This window comes from Ursus maritimus, unplaced genomic scaffold, assembly GCF_017311325.1.
Source record: "Ursus maritimus isolate PB19 unplaced genomic scaffold, ASM1731132v1 scaffold_12, whole genome shotgun sequence".
Classification (NCBI taxonomy): Eukaryota; Metazoa; Chordata; class Mammalia; order Carnivora; family Ursidae; genus Ursus; species Ursus maritimus.
Window position 1 is genome coordinate 66,605,695 of NW_024423564.1, and position 15,304 is coordinate 66,620,998.

The 15,304-nt window shown below is 39.4% G+C and overlaps 1 protein-coding gene across 2 annotated transcripts in view; it reads right to left on the reverse strand.

The window, feature by feature from the left end:
* Positions 1 to 4,358: 4,358 nt before the first annotated feature.
* The window catches only part of CMPK1 (cytidine/uridine monophosphate kinase 1), a 34,225-nt gene continuing 23,279 nt past the window's right edge, over positions 4,359 to 15,304 (reverse strand). For both annotated transcript variants that reach the window (XM_040627332.1, XM_040627333.1), the window contains exons 2-6: positions 12,436 to 12,582; positions 8,130 to 8,282; positions 6,575 to 6,651; positions 6,243 to 6,339; positions 4,359 to 5,324 (exon numbers count right to left, since the gene is read on the reverse strand). In XM_040627332.1, coding sequence (XP_040483266.1) covers positions 5,283 to 5,324; positions 6,243 to 6,339; positions 6,575 to 6,651; positions 8,130 to 8,282; positions 12,436 to 12,582 — 516 coding nt within the window. In that variant the 3' untranslated portion in view covers positions 4,359 to 5,282. The remainder of the gene's footprint in view (positions 5,325 to 6,242; positions 6,340 to 6,574; positions 6,652 to 8,129; positions 8,283 to 12,435; positions 12,583 to 15,304) is intronic.

Consider the following 15,304-nt stretch of genomic DNA (forward strand, 5'->3'; position numbering starts at 1 on the left):
CCAACTTGTGGTAACATCATCATTTAGTGCTCTTGTCATCTCCTGGTCTGATGTCAGACACATTGCCTAAGGAAGATGGAGATTTCCTGTAACAAACTCTGATCTCAGTCAAGGGCTAGCATCTCTGAAATGCAGCTTGCTAACATGATCAGTTAGCTCAATTAAGATGGCAGATCCTTGCATGAATGTGATTACAAACTAATAATGCCTCCTGTAGGAGTCTAGCAAGTGGCCATGGTCTGTGTATTGTCATATGAAACGATGATTTAGCTGATGACTATAAATTAAACAGCTACTTTAAGTCATATATACAAGCTAAACTCACAAATATTCGTAAAATTACTCAAACCATAAGTTAAGGATAAATGAAGATAGATGGTGTCAAGGGAGTCACATTCCTGAAACCTATTTTCATCAACAAAATGCTCCTGGAGAGTAGTGGGAATGTGGTTTACAATCATGAAAAGTTTGGGCAGATTTAGAAAGGATGTTTTTTTTTTTTAAAGATTTTATTTATTCATTTAACAGAGAGACAGACAGCCAGCGAGAGAGGGAACACAAGCAGGGGGAGTGGGAGAGGAAGAAGCAGGCTCCCAGCGGAGGAGCCTGATGTGGGGCTCGATCCCAGAACGCCAGGATCACGCCCTGAGCCGAAGGCAGACGCTTAACGACTGAGCCGCCCAGGCGCCCCTAGAAAGGGTGTTGGTGGGAGTGTTTATGGGTAGAATAAGTCTCCTACAAGGGCCATCGTGGATGCAGAACTGGACTGAACCAACTCCTGCTTCTCTATACAGACAGCTTCACCCTCCCTGCCCTCATCCCCTCCCCTTCCCTCCCCTCCCCTTCTGAATCTTGCTAGCACAGTAGCAGCAGCCTCAAGTCCAGTAGTGGACCTTCTGTCACTCAAGAGCACTTATTCAGACCTCAGTAAAGGCCCTAAACAGAGGAACAGTCTCTGCTCAGTCGTGTTTGATGCTGGATATGACAACAGACATCTTGACACAGTACTTGATGTCAGGGGGATTTTGATGCAGCTGTTTTAAACTGGTCATTCTGATGTAAGAATGTTTTGACCCAACATGAAAGTTAAACATTAAACTTCAGCATTTTCCCTCCAAATAACGTAAACAACGTGTCTATCTTAACCACTCTCCCAGTACAGGACTGGATAATGGTAGTGCCTATTGTGCACTCCCTGGTATTAAAAAGAAGGTTTCCATTTTGACGAGGCTATTCTGATGCAGCCTTGTCTCAATCACAGATACTCTGGCCAAATTCTGGCAGCTGCTTTAGAGCCACTTGTGAAAATGCTTCTCTATAAGACGAATGAACAACCTACAGTGAGCCGTGCACAACAGCTTTGCGCTTTTAAGAACCAACTCACTGTCCTTTCCCTCTGGTTCTGGAAGCCCTTGGAGCCAGGTGGTTGTGAGAGGCCAGTTCTACCTAGAGTCCTTAGAGAGCTGCAAGCATTTATAGACTGGCAAGAAATCTCGGCTAATCCAGGGGTTTTCGTGGAAGTCCATCTTGAGTCCACCGTATCAATTTCCCCCGGAATCTCATAGAAGCAGCTACTGACAGTATATTTCTTCCAGGAAGCCTCCTAAAGGGTAGAATGCGAATATTCCCAAAGCTCACATACATGTTTTTTGAATTTTACTTTCTTTTTTTAAATGTGGTTACTCAACCAAATGAGAATACATCTGCCATCTACGTAGAATGCAGCTTAACTGCTCGGTTCCACTGTGTAGAAGACACTTTGTAAAGTTTGCTTGGATTATCCTGTTAGGGTTGGGATGTGGTAACCTACCTCCGCACATGTGCAGATGCTTTTCCTCTGGTCGGTTAGGGCATCAAAGGCCAATGTCAGAAGTTGCATAAAGTTACTTCAAAATGCATCAGAAATAAAACACAATTTTCCGTAGCTGAAAGAACCTCACTTAGAGAAATGCTGATTTATGACCCTTGTCTTCCCCCTAAATAGGACAAAATAATTAAACACTCTTCTCTTATGCCTCGTCTTAGGAGGACAAAATATGACAGAAAAACCTCTTTAAAGAAGAGGGACTCAAGAAAACCAGGTTCTGCTCTGATGAGCGGGGACAGCAGGGACCCCATAAAAATCTGAGCCCTGGTGATAGCCTGGAACTGGCATGGCTGACCAAGGGTACAGGGTGATAGCCAGAAATTCAACTTCATCCTTTAGCTCTCCCCAGGACAGGAAAGCTGATGACCAGCAGAATGTAACTGAGACCCAGAATTAACACCACAATCACAATAACCACACCCACTCAAAGGAAAGCATACCTGGATCTGAGAGAATACTTACACTGGAGTCAGGGGTGAGTAAATAAAGGGTGTGGTGATTAGAACCATTTTTACCTTTTTTCCTTGGTACACAATGAGCTTCCTTGCTTTCATTAGGAAAAAAATGCTTAGAATTAAAGCTTACTTAATTTAGCTGAAGCGTACAGGTAGGCTAGGGAGAAGGGAAATAAGCTATATAATAATGATTATTAGCCAACAGAAGACATCTGAGGTCTACCCGTATCAAGATGCTAGTTTTAGGCAGAAAACTCTTGGAAAGCAGAGGATGCTCGTAGCACCATGGCTAGTGCAATCCGTATGCGTTTGAAGATGGAGGACCAAACCTCCACCGAAAAAATGCTGACCTACTCTGGCCTGTACTTGCAGCCACTCTTCTCTCCAGAGACCACTGGAGTGTCAGGCGACCACTCAAATTACGTGACAAAGCCACAAGCCCCCCAAATCCTCCATCCTGAGATACTGCCAGCTGCCAACCTCCCCCTCAAAGAGACAAGCAATTGATGCTACAGAAAAGACACTATACTTGTGCCTCAATCCAAACTACTTCTTAAAGGAATGGGATAAATTCATGCTTTCTACTTAATTTAAGATGTGCAAACATAATACGCAGAGCAGAAAATTCTCCTGGATCCTGAACTCTGCTTTTAAACCCACATGTTAAATACGTGATACTTCTGCCTGAGAGAACAGAAATCTGAAACAGTAAAGGCCATAGCACAAAAGGTATTGGGATTATTTACCAAATAAGCCATACACATTCAACATCCCTGAATGGAAATAAGGTTAATTAATTAAAAAAATAATAATAATAAAAATTTTTTTAAAAAAGCAAAGCTTCCACTGGGGTCTTTCAAGAAAGTCAAAAAAAACCTGTATCTTTAACAAATGGAATGACCAAACTAATGAAGTCAGATGTATCTCAGTCAAATCCTAAACCCAATATTGCCAACATGGGTTTCTACTCAAAAGCAAACAAGCAAAGCCTCATAATTCAGTACTTATTGTTTCTTGGTTTCTGTTCTCAAATGCCACAGAACAATGTGTGATGAAAGGAACCAAAGCACCTAGTCTCAGCAGTCTTCTTCAAAACCTTAAATTTGCTTTCCCAATATGAATGTAAATATTTAGATTCCGCCATCTGATGAATTTCTTCACTTATTTGAGTAGGAATGCTCTCAAAGCCTTAGTCTTTACTCTCGCTTCATCCTGCCGCTGTTTGATTAAACCACCAGCAAAGTCCCTCTGTCCAGGCTGGACTACATCTCTAGATAAGAATTCATTACAATCTCTTCCAAGAAACCAAGATAATCTCAATACAAATTTTGGTGGCTAATATGTTACAGTACTTACAGATACTTTGTTTCCTAATGGCAAGTTTGTTGAAAAATGTATCATTAATAAGTGAATTTCATAATACACATAGAAAGAAATGAACCTATTATAATGTAAGAACATCCATAAATTGCACTCACTATCCCCAATGACTTTATACTTCTTCTTCTTCTTTTTTTAAAGTAAACTCTGTGTTCAATGTGGGGCTTGAACTCATGACCATGAGATCAAGAACTACATGCTCTACCACTTAGCCAGCCAGGTGGCTCCTATTCCCAAGGACTTTAAATATAAAATCAAATTACGCAAGGACAAAATTCCTTACCTGATTTAAACCTGTATACCAAAAATGAGAAACATTTTAATAAATCTCACACTAAGAACACTGGAAGTCACTCTGCATTAGTAATGGCAGAAAAAGATAAGAAAGGAGAAAACAAATTTCTCAGAGATTTTTTAAAGGAAGAATGGATTTAAGAGACAATTCCTTTGGGCTCTATAGCCTTTTTTTTTTTTATTCTGTAACTTTCAATGCTTCAACATGATGCCAAAAAAGAATATACTAAATAAAAGTAACCAGTAAGGAAATCAAACATTTATAAGATATATTTATTATTTTTCTGACCAAAGTGCAATGATTTTTAAATCTCCTTAAACAAATAATTGAAAAAAGTATTCAAGAAAATAAAACACAAATGGAAAATTAACCAGATGTTTTTACTTCATACCAATCCTACATTTAGTCTAGAAAACAAACAAAAACACTTTGAATCAAGTGTTACTAAAACGCTAACCAAATCATTTACCATAAACCTCGTACATGCATTTCAAGGTTCCACTGCTAGGAATTTTGTTAAGATCAATTTAATCATTAATAACACTATATAATAGAGCACAGGAACACAGGTCATTAGATGTGATCCTTGCCCCTCACCCTCAGATTAATGTCAGAATAAAGCTGACAATTCTGCCAGGCTCTGAACCCCCAGTGACCCCATCCCAATCCCTGGAAGCAAAGAAGATGCCCTGTCACACAACTTTGTATAAGTTGTAATAAAACAAAGCCTAAGTTTTCTTACCTTTCTATAGGAAATGGTCAGTTATTTGATAAATACTAAAACACTTCTAGGAATTCATTTTATAAGATTGTTTACCAAACACATTTTGCAAGAACTGACTACACAATAAGTTCCTTTGGAATTTGGTCCACAAATTCACTTAACAGGTTGGAAATTTAAAACCTGCAAGAAAAAAAGGATGTGGGGAATCCCTAATCCTAACATGTTGTAATTATTAAAGGGATATACAGACATACTAAAAAGTTTTGCTCACAGAAGGCACAAACTATAAAAGGGATATGCTTTTTGAATAAAAACAAAGAACTAAGCTGATATCCTTCTTTGTTTTGTGAGCACCATAGCTAAGATGAAGTTAGACCCGAATTCACTGTCTACTCCTACAACCAAAAAAATCTAAGATAAAAAATTTGTCTTACTACATACTTTCCAGCCATTAATTGAGATGTAATTATGAAAGATTAAAATTGCCTTAAAAAGGGGTTGTAATAGCAGCTATCAAAGCAATATTCAAGCATGATTTCGAAGATGCTTTCAGGTTTAGAGTTAGCCTTCTTTGTCAAAAATCTTCACGACTTCATCGAAAACCTGTAAAGGACAAAAATAATAGTAATTTAAAAAGCAGGTATTATTAAAACACATTATGTGGCTAAGTTCCTGTTAAAAAGTCAATTTTTAAATTAATTTTCAAGATGTATCATATTAAAAATATTGTAATTTGTTGGTTTCATCTATTTTACTTTAGACAGTAGTATGTAATAGCAAAAATACATAAAAAATGGTAAACAGGTACATTCAATTTTATTGTGTTTTCAGGACAAAACAAATTTCTTGATCGGTAGCAATTACTTGATAAAATGCAAACTGAAGTGGCTTGTTTTTCTAGATCTGGTTCTAAAGCACTAACTTCCCTGATGTACCAGCTCACTTCTATGGGAAGGAGTAATGGATAAAAAACCCAACAGAACTATGTGATAAACAAGGAAGGTCCAGAAAGGAAGACTCAGGGAATCAAGGCAAGAGGAGATGGATTAAGAGATACTAGAAAGAGCTGCTGGGCACTGAGAGATCATCAATTTTCAGAGGAGAGAAGGGCCGGGTCTGGAAGCCCTGCGCCCCTAGAGCTCTGTGCTCTGTGATGAAGAGATGGAAGCAGCCCGGTGCCCTTGAGCTAAGAGGAATTGCCATTCACATTAGATTTTAAAAAGTGAACACGGTCCAAATCATAGTTCTCAAAATGCCAATTTTCCAGTGCTTGAGCAAAGAGGTTTGGAATTAATAACCACGCATTTCTTGTGAGGAACAAGTCTGAAGTTGTAAAATTTACTTTAGACGCTTTTCAAAAAGGAGAAAAAAAAGCTCATTTTTCATTTAGTCTCCAGGGTCTTGAAAAGCAAACAAACTAACTTGTCATATCTCTTTTTCTCCTGCCTACCTACCCCCCCTGGCCCTGCTAAATCACATTTTTACTTGACTTTTCTTTTAAGGCAAGCTAGGGATACTCACTTCGTCAACAGACTTAGAGGCATCTATTTTCTTGACTTTCCCCATTTCTTCATATAAGTCAATAATTGGCTTTGTTGACTGAAGATAGGTCTGAATTCTGCAAAAACAGCAAATAATGCAAGGTTCTAAGTATCCACCCGTTCTTCCCCATGTTACAGGATCGCTCAGAGCACAACCCAGATCTGACTCCCTTACCATCTCCTTAGACAAGACATTTTACGTATTGAAGCATGCCATTCTCTGTGTCTGGGCAAACTGAGGCAGGTATTTAATCTGCTCCTCAAAGTTCCCAACTGAGCCTAAGGCGGCGATGTGTAAAATCTGCAAAGTACCTCTTCTCCAAGCTCTCTCTGTTGTCATCACTTCTACCACTACTCTTTCCCCTCTCAAGGCATCGTTCGATACAGATCTAAAAAGAGAAATAAATAGTCATTACAAAAAAAAAAGATGTGAATTTGCTATTCACATTCACCATCCTTTTTTTTTTTTTTTTTTAAAGATTTTATTTATTTATTTGACAGAGAGAGACAGCCAGCGAGAGAGGGAACACAAGCAGGGGGAGTGGGAGAGGAAGAAGCAGGCTCCTAGCAGAGGAGCCTGATGTGGGGCTCGATCCCAGAACGCCGGGATCACGCCCTGAGCCGAAGGCAGATGCTTAACGACTGCGCCACCCAGGCGCCCCCACATTTGCCATTCTTTTAACCTGAAAAGAGAACAAAGTTTGAAGAGAATACAAAAACTCCTACATTGAAACTAATTTGTCTAATTCATTAATCAACATGCAAAGTCCTTTTAAATTTAAACATGTGGCTCAATTTATATAAACTAGGTTAAATAAGTACAGAGCATAATAAGAATTCATTCATGACTCAGTTTTTCCTGTGTACTTTTTTTTAAACCGCAATAAAAAGAAGATCTGTATGTGTATGCTTCCATCTAGGATATATTATTAACTTATTAGGTATGAATTACATGCCTCAAACTTTGTTCCATTTTGCTTACTTTTTGATAATTCCATAAATCTCCTAATATTTAAGAATCAACAAATTTGCATTTGAATAAAGTATCCCTTGTTAATAGTGAATAAACATTCCTTAGTTATAAAGCTGTGGTAACATTCTAAAGTTATCTTTGAAGAATAACTGAAAACATATTTTTGAGGGTTGGAAAAAGAGAGTTAGATTTTCAAACAACGCAAAGGCTGCAGCAAGTCTCTCCAGCAGAGGCACATTTGCAATTCAACCCAAGAAGAGCCAACTTCCTTCCAGGCAGTACTTCAGAGTCTTATTCTTTCAGGCTGTTGGCACTAATTTAATGAAGTTATAGTGCAGCTGTCAAACAGTCAGGCCCTTTAATTAAATGATCCTGAGAAATTCATTTAGTTATTCAAAGGTATGTCTGGGTATGTTATTAGAAGTACCAGGAAGAAAAAGAAGGCTTCCCTGCTTTTTTCAAGATCCTTTCACTCTTAGGGAGATCACTATCAAGCTATCTTCCCCCCCTCCCAAATCAAGCTAGCTTATATGTTTAAAAAAGAAAGCTTTCCCAACTTCCCAAAACTGTTTCCCTAACATCCTAAGGCAATGCTCTCTGATAAGAGCGCAGCCTCATTACCTCACATCATTGGACACGTCAATTCTTACTTAAAAACAAAGCAACTACTTGTTATCTTGAAAATAAAACAAATTTGAGGTCCACAAAGTTGCTGATGCCAAACAGTTTTTAGTAGTCCAACAGCAAGACAGTGCCTCTCCAGTTCAATTTACCAGTTCAAAGTAAAACTGCTGCCAATATAACATGTAAATGTAAGTACAAAGTCACTGTTTCTCTCTAAAAACAACTGTCCGTTGGTTAAAGCCCATGTGAGCTGATGAAGGTCTTCATTACCTCATTATTACAATCAAAAAACAGAACGAAAGACACATCTGCCTTCCCATCCATGGTCTTGTTCCATCCTTGAAGGTTGTCTTGATTTCTTGGAAACCCATCAATCAAGAATTTATTCTTCTGAGCATTGGCAGCCATTGTCTGATCCATTTCCTAAAAGAGAAGGAAGATTTAGGTTCAACAGGACAACAACAAAATGCAATTTCTTTTTTTCAGTGTTAACATGTTAAAGAAAAGCATATACTAGGTTCAAAAGTAGCCTAACTGAAGGAGTGACTAATTTTATGAAGTTTATGGGGCGAGGGTAGAAGAAAAGGTTTGACTCAGGAACGATGTCCATTTGAGGGGGTATCTGAAACAATGAAGCATAAGCAGAAATGTGAAAAAAAAAAAAAAAAAAAGCTCGTAAGGTAGATATCAATAAATGACTACAAAATGCTGACTGACCACACAGAAGAAATTAAAATATAAAGACGTACAGAATTCTATTAATTTTAAATTGGCAGCAAAAAGATTAGTTGAAAAATGGAGTGAAAAGGGTAGAGAAGTTCTTTTTTTTTTTTTAAGATTTTATGCTTACTTAAATTTTAATTAACATATAACGTATTACTGGTTTCGGAGGTAGAGTCCAGTGATTCATCGGTCTTATATAACACCCAGTGCTCATTACATCACGTGCCCTCCTTAATGTCCATCACCCAGTTACCCCATCCCCCCACCCCGCTCCCCTCCAACAAAATGCAATTTCTTAAGCAGGGTGTTGGAGATATGAGTGTTTGTTTTGTTATTATTATTCCTTAAATCACTAGTAAAGAGTGGAGGGTGCATAGAAAAAAAAAAAAAAAGACTTAAAGGCAATGATCCAGTGTAGCAAGTTGGTGGAATTACAGGTATGTATCCCTTCCCAATTTATACACATACACACATACAACTTTTTTTCCTGCAGTTTCTAGATTTTCTTCAGTAAGCATTTATTACTTTCATATATACATTCACAAAGTTATGAAGGGCAAAAAGAAAAAAAAAAAAAGCATTAACCAGTATCTTTGCTCCAGCCCCTAGAGACCCTATCTTGCCTACCCCCCTGCCCCCCCCCCGCCCAATTCCCAAGTCATTTTGCTGTAGGAAGAAGTATGCTGCTTCTGCAGCCATTCAGATTCTCTGCAATAATTCAAGTCCAACTGCACAAAGCTTCAGACAAATATAAAGAGATTGCTAGCATTAATTATTAGCATAAAAGTTAATATATTTCTGACAGAAGCTAATTAAACTTTAAAAGCCACTAGCTACCCCATAACACAGGTAGCAGAGGAAAGAATTCAGTCAAGAAAGACAGCAAGAGAGCACGCTTCACCACCCTCCCCCAAAGTCTGAAGCCAGAATGTCGAAATATGTGAACAGGGGATGCATATCTCTGAGGTCTCCAAATCCTCACCACCGCCCGCCACCATGGGGTATGCACTGATGCATGGCTCTGTCCCGCTCTAGAGAAGCCTCTATTCCAAAGCTAACCAACAGCCTGTCCCCTCAGTGCTCAAACTATCTCCTTGTTCCTCCAGAAGAACAAGGGCCATCAGGCCCTCTGATTCCTTCATCTGAGGGTTGGCTGTGTCCCAGCATTTGCTTCTCCAATATTCTCCAAGAATACAAAACTTGCCCAGAATGTTTTTGGGCCCCTGCTATATAGCATTTCTACTCCAATTATGGTAGGGAAGGTATCTGAAGAGGTGCATGGATATTGTGCTCACTCAATGTACATTAACTCAAGGCCTATTACTAGGGAACATGGACAGCGACATGGCTCTTGGCGGGGCTCATGGTTCAGCAGGTAACAAACGGGTAAAGAAATGTGCTAAGTTCTATGAGGACGTATGAAAGGATGCTATGATAAAACAAAGAAATAAAGCTGATTCCTAAATCAAGAGCTGAGTCCTAAATCATGAAGTGGCAAGCAGACAGGGATCAAGGCACTCCAGAGAGTGTAAACTGAATATATAAAGGCTCGGACATGAGAAAGCATAACAGCTTTGATGAATCTGAAGTAAGCTGAGGCAGCTGAATATTAGGACATGTTACAGAGTGGTGGGAGATATGACTAGAAAGCAGGTAGGGGAAAGATTAAGGAACAATTTATTATGCCAAAGGAACTGGTTTTTATTCTGGAAGCAACAGAGGACCGCTAAGGAATTTTAAGCAGGATATGCTTGTATCACCTTCTAGAAAAAAAATCACCCTGACTGGGATGCCTGAGTGGCTAAGTCTGTTGAGCGTCGTCAACTCTTCATTTTGGCTCAAGTCATGATCTCGGGTTTGTGAAATCAAGCCCCATGATGGGCTCTGTGATGGGCTCCGCACTGGGTGTGGAGCCTGCTTGAGATTCTCTCACTCCCTCTGCCCCCCTCCCCTCCCCCTCTCAAAAAAAAAAAAAATCACCCTGACTGCGCCATGAAGGTTGAATTAGAAGGGGACAAGCATGGATTAAAGGTAAAAAGACTCATGAGAAGGCTCTAGTGATGGTCCAGGTAAGGAAAAGAGGACCTGAACTACGGTGACAGTGGTAATAGAGAAAAAAAACTAAGTCAAAGAGGGTTAAGAGGAAGTTAACTGGAAGATCTGCTCACTGAATTGATATGGGAAAGTGAGGAAGAGGTGGAAAATACCGGATAGCCCCCAGATTTCTGGCTTGGGCACAGATGGTAGAACCATTAACCAGGACAGGAGATGAAGGGTGATTACACTTTAGATGATACACTGATACGCTGAGACACTTGTTAAATATTTGGGCGGCTGTCTAGTAATTAGAAATATAGGTCTGGAGTTCAGGAAAAAGGTGTGTGCTAGAGCTATCGATTTTAGCATGTGTTAGTATAATGAGAGCCGTGGGCATGGCTAAAAGCATCCAGCATGTGGGGCGCCTGGGTGGCACAGCGGTTAATCATCTGCCTTTGGCTCAGGGCGTGATCCCAGCGTTATGGGATCGAGTCCCACATCAGGCTCCTCCGCTATGAGCCTGCTTCTTCCTCTCCCACTCCCCCTGCTTGTGTTCCCTCTCTCGCTGGCTGTCTCTCTCTGGCGAATAAATAAATAAAATCTTAAAAAAAAAAAAAAAAAAAGCATCCAGCATGGACTACGTAAAAGGAGAGGAGAACCATGGATAAACCCCAGAGAACACCATGGTTTAGGAAACTTGTAAGGAGACGTAAGGAACAACAGCTGTTGAAGCAGAAAGAATTAAGAAAAATGGTGTCACACAGAACAACGAAATTTCAAAAAGACAGTGAATAGAGTTAAATGCTGTAAGAAAAATCACTAAAAATAACCCCTAGATTTGATAAGAAAGATCACTGGTAACAATAGCAAGAGTAGTTTCAATGCAGATGGAAGTAGAACCTGACTACAAAGGGCTGAAGAGCAGAAAGTGAAAAACGGAGATGACTTTTTCACGTTTAGTGATAAAGCGGAGAAAGGGCATTACATCTAAAGAATAGGGAGGGAGGATATATTCTGGAATAGAAGCAGGTGACTCCAATCTCTGAAACAAAAGGTAAGAATGCGTGTAAATGAGCCACTCCTCCCCCTCAAGTTCCTGTGTTGCACCCAGGTGCTCATAGATCTCTCTCCCGTTGGGTTTCAACGATTTCTTGCTGTTCTCACTCTTGCATTTCTCCTTCGCAGTTTCTTGTATGTGAAAATACATGTTAATGACTCATCCTGGGAATCTATAGTGGAGAGATACCACGTAAATGCAAGATAACTATATTTAAGATGGGACATATTTTAATTTGATAGCTGCTAATCTCCATATTTCATACTGACGATGGTGACACATTCACCACAAAAGGAAACATCAAAATTGAGAAAATGGCAACAATTGGAGGGTCATGGGAAAAAGGAAGAAAGGAAAGGAAGGAAGGGAAGGAGGGAGGGAAGAAAGAAGGCTTACAAGAAAACAGAAAAGGGAAAGGAGGGGGGAAGGAAGAAGAGGAGGAGGGAAGGGAGAAAAGGAAGAAGAAACAGAAATGGAAGTGACACACTGCATGTTGTGGAAGGATCAAGGACACACATATGGATGTGAAACTGAGCTAGCTGATCCTAGATCGAGGTAGAGAATGCTTGCTACTGCCCAGTTTCTTCCCAGGTGAAAGCAGAATGTCCAGTATTACCATTCTCAAACAGCATGGCCACCTACCACAAGCCAAGAAATTTAGTACTCTCATTTTTTTTTTTTTTAAATACTCAAAGGAAAAGTAGATTTAGTTTCTCATTTCCTTGCTGGTTTAAACTGGTTGGCATTCACAGTCCTTACCCTCTTTAACAAACTGATGGTTATCTCAACTGGCACAATCTTGCCATCTTTAATGTACTTTTCAATGAGTTCACCATACTGTGAATCTGGGTTCTTCCTTTCATCACGAAGAAGTTCTCCTGCAGAAAGGTGGGTGTAACCATATTTCTGAAAGAAACAACACATAGGGAAAAAAATCAGAATACATTCAACCCAGGAGCACCTGGGTGGCTTGGTCGGTTGAGCATCCCGCTCTTCATTTCGGCTCAGGTCATGATTTTGGATGGAACCTCAGGTCTGGCTCCGCCCTCAGCATGAGTCTGCTTGTCCCTCTCCCTCTGCTCCTCCCCCGGCTCACTCTCTCTCTCTCTCTCTCCCTCTCGTTCTCAAAAAAAAAAAAAATAATAATAATAATAATAATAATACACTCAACCCAGTGGTAGGACTATCAATTTTTTTCCTTCATGTTAATTTCCATAGTCTAACTTTTCTATAATATGCTTTGCTTGTACAGTAAACAAATAATAAACAAATTTTAAGAGATTTTATACAATCAAGCTTGCTTAAAAAACATTCTTGGGGCACCTGGGTGGCTCAGTCATTAAGCGTCTGCCTTCGGCCCAGGGCGTGATCTCAGGGTCCTGGGATCGAGCCCCGCAGGGGGCTCCCTGCTCTGCTGGGAGCCTGTTTCTTCCTCTCCGACTCCCCCTGCTTGTGTTCCCTCTCTCACTGGCTGTCTCTCTCTCTTTGTCCGATAAATAAATAAAATCTGAAAAAGAAATTTTTTTTTTTTAAAGATTTTATTTATTTATTCGACAGAGATAGAGACAGCCAGTGAGAGAGAACACAAGCAGGGGGAGTGGGAGAGGAAGAAGCAGGCTCATAGCGGAGGAGCCTGATGTGGGGCTTGATCCCACAACGCCGGGATCATGCCCTGGGCTGAAGGCAGACGCTTAACCACTGTGCCACCCAGGCGCCCCTGAAAAAAAAAAATTCTTAACCTGGTAGGGCATGGTAGCTAAAATGTTCACACACCAAGAAATCATCCCGAAATTTATGTAACTATTCAAGGCCTTAACATTTCATTATAATTCTTTAGAAACACAATCAAAGTTTAAATGTCATTAATAATGTTAAAAGAAATGCCTAACAAAAACCTATATAATTCAAGGCAAAAAAAAAAAAAAAAAAATCTCACCACTGTTGGCCATACCCACCTTCTACAAAATGCTTCCCTTCCTTAAAACATCGAACTGAACTCATCGGCATTTACACTAACCCTGTTCTTCTGGTCTGTTCCCTTTCTTGGTAAATAGCACAAATCCTACCTCCTCCACAAAATTAACTTTCCTAACCACTCTGGAGAGTGGTCACATAATCAAACAGTGCCTTCAAGTACCACTGTCTCTCTACCGAGACCACTACCTTCCTTACCATTCTTAAATATCCATCTCCTCCTTCTCCAGTTGCAACTAGAGGTCTCATCTGTAAAATGGGAATACAGATACCTATTTTATAAGTTAGTGGTGATGACTAAATGAGATAACATATATAAATTGCCTACCAAAGAGCCTGATGCATAGTATGAGATAAAAGTCATCAATTATCTTCTTGCCATTATGAAGATACTTATCTTAAATAATCTAGAAGCATTTTTATATTATATGTATATATATATACACCATTTTTATATTACGTATATACATATACACACACCTGCATACGTACGCACTTTAATGGTTTTTATAGAAGGACCAATCAAGAGGCTTAAGTGAAATTACAGATACGAATAGCCTATGAGAGGTCAGTAGAATAGTATTATTATGATTGTGATGATCATTATTGTGTAGGACCTAATGATGCATTAGGTCAGGGTGTAGGGTAATAGTTGAACTAAGTCATATGAGATGCTATAGTGTTGTTCTGCCATTTCCCCATGACTGGAATGAGAAAACAATGTAGATCTAAGAAACAATTCTGAATAATGAGAAGCTTCTTCCACCACATGAACGTACACATTCCCTGTCATTAAATCAAAAGAACTATAAAATCTACTTAAAAAACATTTTTGGGGCACCTGGGTGGCTCAGTCGGTTAAGCCAACGACTCTTGATTTCAGCTCTGATCATGATCTCAGGGTTGTGAGACTGAGCCCCAAGTCGGGCTCTGTGCTCCGCGCGGAGTCGGCTTGTCCCTCTCCCTCTGCCCCTCCCCCCACTTATTCAATCTCACTTTCTCTCTCAAGTAAATCTTAAAAAAATTGTTTCAAATAAATAATAAAAAGAACACTTAATATTTAAAAAAGTGTTTTTACTCTCAAATATCAGGGCACTCAGAACTATATTCAATTTTCAGTTACAACAATCATCCCACCCCAAATTCTTAAGACTCCCTAAATGGGTTTTTATCTCACCTATAGTTAAGTGTACAATAAAAATTTAATATCTTAAATTTATCTTTAATTTCAACATTTAGATTTGAGGAAGCCCACATTCCCACCCTCCTTTTAAAGCAGGATATTTCAATTGCACAGTTCATAAAAACTCTCAATTACCTAGGTTATGGTGAGTCTTCTTTTTTTGGACTGCAGAAGCCATATATTCTTTACCCCTTTTTCTATTTCTAAACATTGTTGGCTAAACTTGTTCTTGCTGAGTAAAGTAAGCTAGCGGCAAGGTAGTCAGCAAAGGAAAACAAACTCTAAATAGTTTATTTGCTGACTAAAATTGGGCATAAAGTTGGATGAGAATAAACAAAACCGCAGCGTCACTCGTGTCTCTTAGTCATACAGCCCCTTCCATTAGAATAATCAAAAGTGTATTTAGTTGTTGTAACAGGCTTTAAAAAAAAACCCTCCCATTGTTTACAGAAAATGGAAATACAAAATGTT